Source organism: Gekko japonicus, unplaced genomic scaffold (assembly GCF_001447785.1).
Source record: "Gekko japonicus isolate JY-2015 unplaced genomic scaffold, Gekko_japonicus_V1.1 scaffold939, whole genome shotgun sequence".
NCBI lineage: Eukaryota > Metazoa > Chordata > Lepidosauria > Squamata > Gekkonidae > Gekko > Gekko japonicus.
Genome location: NW_015174301.1, coordinates 38323 through 45856, shown reverse-complemented (window position 1 = coordinate 45856; position 7534 = coordinate 38323). Strand labels below are relative to the sequence as shown.

Genomic DNA, 7534 nt, shown 5'->3' with positions numbered 1-7534 from the left:
CATGGCAGCCATGATGGTTAGCGCGGGTCCCAGAGGAGATGTCCGTTGCCTCCCATGTTGAGTGCACGCACAGGCACTCCCATGCCACCTCCTCGCCCCACCCCCCAGCAGTCGCTTAGGTGGCTTGGTTGGAGGACCAGCCCTGCTTTGAAAGGTTAGACGTGCAGCCCAAGTGACACTTGTTTGCCAAAGACTGCAAACGAGAAGAAACCCGGTTGGGAGGGAAGGCGGAGAGGGAAGGAATGAGATTCTGAACTCTTTGCTTGTGCGCCGTTTCTGATAATAAAAACTGCCCTGCCCGAGTTGCTTTTTGCCCTGCAAGCAAGGAAGTACACGAACGCCACGCAACTCGGCCATCTGGAATAGTTCGGCCTGGCTCCGGGGGCTACTTTCCGAGACAATGAACAGGGTTTTTTTTTTGCTGAACAGGGGGTTGTAAGGCCTCCTCTGGCTCAGAGCCCCATTCAGAGACACAATGGCCAACCTCTGCATTTATAGCGAGCATACCGTTCACGTAAAAGAGCTCAAAGGCGACATAACGCCTCTCCCACAATTTCAGAAACCGTCTGAAACAAAAAGCAAGAAAAGGGGACAGGTACAGAAGCACCAGCCGGGTCCACGCGAACCTCTGCCTAATCCCAAAGAATGCTTTAAAGATGCCATTCTCTGTACACTTCCTTGCAAGGAGGTCTACTGGAAATCAGCGAGATCAGCTTCCTAGTAAACGTTCGTCACGTTATCCCAGAGAGGGCGCCGTGCTTACACTTGTTACAGCCAACAAAACACAAGTCCAGCGGCACCTTGAAGTCTGAACAGAATTTATTCCATGGATGCCAGGTTTATGGTGGAATAAATTTCGTTTAAGTCTTTAAGGATTAGTTTTAATCCCACATCTGACCGGCCTGGGAAGAAGGTGCGAAAGTTCTCCTGTTTGTACTTTGAACCATAACAAACCCGGAGGGTTTACGATCCGGTGTTAGCTTGGGGAAGGGGTGGGTGGGACGAAGAACAGCCTTTGAAGAACCACACGCGTGCCTTCCCCCCCCCCCACACACACACAGCCCCAAACCCGCAGGAACCGGGCGATAGAAGGAAGAGGGGTCTACTTACGGGCAGGAAGGATGCAGGTAGCGCAGCGCCCGGTTCCGGTTCAAGTGTGGACTTCGCCCTCTTCCTTGCCAGATAGCATTATCAAATTCAAACTCACCTTTTGCAGATTTGGTCGGGCAAGACAGATCAGAGGGCAGGCACATTTAAAGGGCCAGCCTGGGCACTGCTGGGCAGGAAAGTTGAGAGGAGAGAGAAGCTCCAGCGGCAATTATCAAGGCCTGTCAGATGAGCCCTGAAGAAAGTGAGGGACCCAAAGGCTTCAAGAAGTGGGGGAGGGGGAGATCACTAAGAGAGATCATGAGGCACCGTGGGCTGGATCCTGCGTGTCTGCCCACCCACGGCAGCGCTGGGCACGGTGCAAGGAACCTTCCTCTTGGGCACCCCTCGGCAGAAGTGAATGCAGTCCTAAGAACTTGCAGGGAGGGCGGTATGATCTGAACCCCCTGACTCTGCCCACCCTCCTAACAATAAGGGTACTCTGGCAACACGCTCCACCCCACACACTTCTTTACAGACAGGGATTAATGTGTAAGATACTGCCAGAGGAGGTAGTGATGGCCACAGGAATCAACAGCTTTGAAAGGGGATTAGACAGATTCGTGGAGGATACAGGTTATCAGTGCCTACTAGCCATGGGGGATTAAGGGGAACCTCCATGTTCAGAGGCAGTCAGCTGCTGAATCCCAGAGCCAGGAGGCAACATCAGGGGAAGGCCTCAGCCTCCGTGCCCTGTTGTTGGGCCTACAGAGGAACTGGTTGGCCACCGTGTGAGGCAGGATGCTGGACTAGATGGACCCTCACTGGTCTGATCCAGCAGGGCTCTTCTGATGTTCTTATCAGGGGCAGGCCTCGGCCTCTCTGCCCTGTTGTTGGCCCTCCAGAGGAACTGGTTGGCCACCGTGTGAGGCAGGATGCTGGACTAGATGGACCCTCACTGGTCTGATCCAGCAGGGCTCTTCTGATGTTCTTATCAGGGGCAGGCCTCGGCCTCTCTGCCCTGTTGTTGGCCCTCCAGAGGAACTGGTTGGCCACCGTGTGAGGCAGGATGCTGGACTAGATGGACCCTCACTGGTCTGATCCAGCAGGGCTCTTCTGATGTTCTTATCAGGGGCAGGCCTCGGCCTCTCTGCCCTGTTGTTGGCCCTCCAGAGGAACTGGTTGGCCACCGTGTGAGGCAGGATGCTGGACTAGATGGACCCTCACTGGTCTGATCCAGCAGGGCTCTTCTGATGTTCTTATCAGGGGCAGGCCTCGGCCTCTCTGCCCTGTTGTTGGCCCTCCAGAGGAACTGGTTGGCCACCGTGTGAGGCAGGATGCTGGACTAGATGGACCCTCACTGGTCTGATCCAGCAGGGCTCTTCTTATGTTCTTATCAGTGGCTACTAGCCGACTGAAGAAAACCTCGACATTCAGAGGCAGTAAGCCTCTGGATCCCAGAGCCAGGAGGCAACATGAGGGAAAGGCCTCGGCCTCTGTGTCTTGTTGTTGGCCAACTAGTAGCTGGTCGGCCCCTGTGTGAGACAGGATGCTGGACTAGATGGACTCTCACCGGTCTGATCCAGCAGGGCTCTTTTGATGTTCTTTTTGTGGCAAGAACATGAACAAAAGCGGATCATTTTTCTGCCTTTCATTTCCAGTGGCGGATGACCGGTCTGAGAAACATTCCGGAAAAGATCTTCATCAGTTGTCACCATCACCTGGCAAAATCTTTCAGGCACTGTGCGCAGTTGGTGGGGCGGACCAGTAAGGCGATTTTATTTCAGGGGCTGCAGCCGATAGCAGAATTGCAACGTTGCTTCGGAAGGAACCTTTTGCGTATATTGTGCAGAGGCACAAGGGTCTGGATCCTAGCAACTTTTCCAGTGGGGAAGACGGGAAGGGGGTCCCCTCTGATCACCAAAAGCGATCACGGAACCTGCGTGCCAAGACAGAGTTAAAAATCCAAGCCCAGGAATGAGGTGCGCCTTTCCTTCTAAACCATGCACTGTTGTGGTGCTTAGAGTCGCAGACTGGGCCTTTAGAAGAAGAAGAAGAGATTGGATTTATACCCCGCCCTTCACTACCCATGGGAGTCTCAGAGTGGCTGACAATCTCCTTCCCTTCCCCTCCCCACAACAGACACCCTGTGAGGTAGGCGGGGTTGAGAGAGCTTTGACAGAGAACTGCTCTTTTTTCGAGAACAGCTCTTATCAGAACTATGGCTTACCCAAGGTCATCCAGCAGCTGCATGTGGAAGAGTGGAGAATCAAACCCAGTTCTCCCAGATTAGAGTCCACACACTTAACCACTACACCAAACTGGCTTTATTCTCACCCTTTCGCATCTCATGACTCACCAATCGCTCTGATGGAGAATTTGGGTCCCGCCAGAGTAGAAACAAAGAGCCCCCCCCCCCAAGAGGGACATTTATTGGTTCTGTTATTATATTTATCATTTTCAGCCAGTGTTAAGGACATTAAAAAAATTACAGTGCCTTAAAAAAACCAATGGATAATCCCTGATCGGCAGGAAGCGGCGCATCAGACAAGTTCTGGCGGACGGGGGAGGGGGCACAGGGGGTTAGGGTTAGCATTGAGTGTCCGAGGTTAATACTTCCATGGAGACAGATCAAGATGGGTGACTGTGTCTGTCTGTAGCAGTAGAAAATGGGGCTGCAGTGGCTCCGAGGTTAAGATGCTGAGCTGCAGACTGGGACGCCGAGGTGCACGGGACGCTGTTCCCTTCCTACCGAAGCAGTACCTGTTTATCTACTTGCAATTTCATGCATTCGAACTGCTAGGTTGGCAGGAGCTGGGGACGGGAGCTCACTCCATCATGCGACACACTCGGGTCTCGAACTGCTGAACGACCGACTTTCCACAGCCTGCAGTTCAGCGTCTTAACCACTTGAGCCACCGCAGCTCCCCAGCCTCAGTTACCGCTCTGTAAAAAACACAGCCTCAGCCTACCCCGGATTGTCGCAAGTACAATTCTTGAAACCTGCAAAGGTCTGTGCGTTAAGCTGCAGATGGTGTCCCCGCGTCGGGGACCCTACAACGTACGTAGCAATGGTCACAAAGCTGCCAACTTCTCTGCTCAGGAAGATGACTTCAGGTGGGCAGCCACGTTGGTCTACAGTGGAAGCGCAAGATTTGAATCCAGGAGGACCTTAAAGACCGACGAGATTTGGGGAAGGGGTATGCGGTGGCTCTAGTGGTTAAGACGCTAAACTGCAGGCTGTGGAAGGTCTGTAGTTCAGCAGTTCGAGACCCGAGTGCGTCGCATGACGGAGTGAGCTCCCGTCTCTAGTTCCAGCTCCTGCCAACCTAGCAGTTCGAAAGCAAGAAATTGCAAGTAGATAAATAGGTACCACTTCGGTGGGAAGGGAACAGCGTTCCGTGCGCCTTGGTGTTTAGTCATGCCGGCCACATGACCACGGAAACGTCTTCGGACAGCGCTGGCTCTTCGGCTTGGAAACGGAGATGAGCACCGCAACCCTAGAGTCAGACTCGACTGGCTTTCGAGCAAGGGAACCTTTACCTTTACTTATGAGGTTTCGCGAGTCAACACTCCTTTCGTCAGAAGGAAGTCAGAATGGCAATCTCCAAGTCGTTTCACATCCTGGTCAGAAGGTGTTGCAAAGAAGGAACTCACGATGCGGAGGCACAGTGAGCGTTGCCATCGTCTTGTATCTGACAAAGGGCGCTTTGACTCTTGAAAGCTCACCCCCCCGCCCATTTTTTTTGGTCTCTAAGGGGCACGTAATGATTCCATGTTTTGGTGTGTGTGTTTCTTTAAATGTTGAGCTTGACTGCAGTAATGTAAGGAGTGATAGAGGGAGACAAGTGTGATGTGATTGGCTGATGACTGAGAGTGTGGGAGGAGCAGGGGTCATTTCCTGCAGGAGCGCACAGATGAGCTCCGGCAGTAACGAGCCCAGGGGGCGGGCACATGCAACAAGCCCCACCTCCTGCTCCCAGCAGCCCTCAGTCAGAGCAAGAAGCAGCCAGGTAAGCTGCAGAACCCCGCCCCTCAGCCCAAAACAGTCCAGCGGCACCTTTAAGACCAAGTTTTATTCAGGTACAAGCTCTCCCTCCTCTGTGAGGGCAGATCTACACATCTCCTGCCCCCATAGCTAGCAATCCAAAACAGTCCAGTGGAGCCGGAGTGGTGGGTGTTGCCTTCTGACACACTTCCAGTGATGTCAGGGGGTGTGGCATATGCAAATAAGTTATGCTGATGAGTTATGCTAATGAGCTCCTGAACCTCTTTTTCTATGAAATGACCCCTGGGGAGGAGAGATGTCTATGAGGTGATTCTGTGTGTGAAGTTTGGAGAGTCTGTGTGACTATGAGAGTTTGAGTGTATTCTGTGTGAATAAGACAAAGAGTTTAGCCTGTGCGGCTATATATATGAGAGATTGGACTGAGTGTCTAAGCCTGACAGAGTGGAGTTTTGTAGTCTGAGAGACTGCTTGTGACGCCAAGTTTTGCCAGTTATATTGACAAGTTCCTTTCTTCAGCAACAGTTCAAAATAACCAGAAACCTATTTTGTTCTTTATTAAATAAATCACTTTTTGTTTAAACTTATCCCAGCAATCAGAGTAGTCCTTCCTCGGGACCACATAGTCCTCTGAAGTGTCCAGACACTGGGTCATTCTACCAAAAGAGAGATTTGGGATTTTAATTCCTGGTGGCAGCGAAATCTACTAAGTTCAGGTACGCAGAGTGTGAATTAAAGGTAATACAATCTCCCCAATAAGCAAGGACCTCACAGGGTGCCTGGACTCGAATCTGGCTGTTCTACTCAGGAAGGGGGTCACACCCAGCCTGGATTGCACATGACGTTTGCAACTGCTTTGCATTTACATGGCACTTTCTGCATCCTCCCCCACCCTCCCCTTAAAACCTATATATCTCCGGCCAGTTTCTTCATGACCTCCATGCATCCGACGAAGAGAGCTGTGTTTCTCGAAGGCTGATGCTACGATACAGGTTGTTCGTCTTAAAGGCGCTACTGGGCTTTTTACTATCATACTCAGGAAGAGTCGCTCTGCCATTCGAACACAGCCACTTGCTCGGTTTGAAAAGCGCCGGGCACCCTATCCCCTCCCCAGCAATGCCCCCTGTAAGCTGTGGCATCTCGTGAGCAAAAATTCTACTTTGTGAGGCTGCTGGCATTGAGGTTGTGAGCGGGCGATTTGGCTGCTGCGTAAATTAGTCGGCTCCGGAGCACTCCTTCCTGAGCAAGAACAAAAATGTGTGAGACGGAGGCTAAAAAACTGTGAGCCGGCTCGCGCTAACTCAGCTTAAGAGGGAACACGGCTCGCCAGGATCATCTAATTTAAGGCCGCAGCACAGTCTTCCAGTCGAAGCCGGCAGCCTTTGAGCTTTGCCTTCCCTCCTTGACGTAACCTTCGCTCTCCTCTTGCTCTCTCACACACACCCATCTTTGTTTTTGGTCCTGAGCACCCAGTCTAAGCAAGAGTTCTAGGAAGAGCTGGCACGCCGCCACTTGTGTGTTGCTTGGGGGGATGAAAAGGCAGATGACAATGGGCAGCTGCCTCAGCCTGTAAGAGTAAAACAGGTCAGGAGTCTGGTGGTTCCTTCGAAACAAGACAGCATAAGCTTTCCCAAGCCATCGCAACAGAAAAGCGCGGGAGGCAGGAGGCGCTACAAAGAGCGGCGGCTTTAGAGAACGTTCCAGTTGGCAGCAGTGCACCCGGAGTAGGCGGGCAACACTCCCGACTGTGCTGACGCAGTGAGTAGATAACTCACTGAAAATGTCGAGACAGTGTGTGACTGCAATAAAGAAGGCCAAGGCTAGGCTGGGGATTATTAGGAAGGGAATTGAAAACAGATCAGCCAATATCATAATGCCCCTATACAAATCAATGGTGCGACCTCATTTGGAATACTGTGTGCAGTTCTGGTCACCACACCTTAAAAAGGATATTATAGTTTTGGAAAAAGTGCAGAAAAGGACAACTCGAATGATAAAAGGGTTGGAACAGTTTCCCTATGAGGAAAGGTTAAAGCGCTTGGGGCTCTTTAGCTTGGAGAAAAGACGACTGAGGGGTGACGTGATCGAGGTTTATAAGATTATGCATGGGAAAGAGCAGGTAGAGAAAGAGGTCCTTTTCTCCCTTTCTCACAATACAAGAACTCGTGGGCACGCCATGAAATTGCTGAGCGGTCGGGTTAGAACGGAGAAAAGGAAGTCCTTCTTCACCCAAAGAGTGATGAACACTTGGAATTCACTGCCACAGGAGGTGGTGGCAGCTACAAGCATGGGCGGCTTCAAGAGGGAATTAGATAAACATATGGAACAGAGGTACATCAGTGGCTATGTGCCACAAGGCTGTATTCTTGGTGCTTGGGGGGGGTAGGTGGGAGGGCTTCTAATGTCCTGGCCCCACGGGTGGACCTCCTGATGGCACCTGGT

The 7534-nt window shown here is 51.8% G+C and overlaps 1 protein-coding gene across 1 annotated transcript in view; it reads right to left on the bottom strand.

The window, feature by feature from the left end:
- Positions 1 to 4771, bottom strand: part of LOC107121223 (NTPase KAP family P-loop domain-containing protein 1-like) — a 13527-nt gene extending 8756 nt beyond the window's left edge. The window contains 3 exon segments of the mRNA XM_015424108.1: positions 508 to 566; positions 4152 to 4221; positions 4744 to 4771. Coding sequence (XP_015279594.1) covers positions 508 to 566; positions 4152 to 4221; positions 4744 to 4771 — 157 coding nt within the window.
- Between the last annotated feature and the right edge of the window lie 2763 nt (positions 4772 to 7534).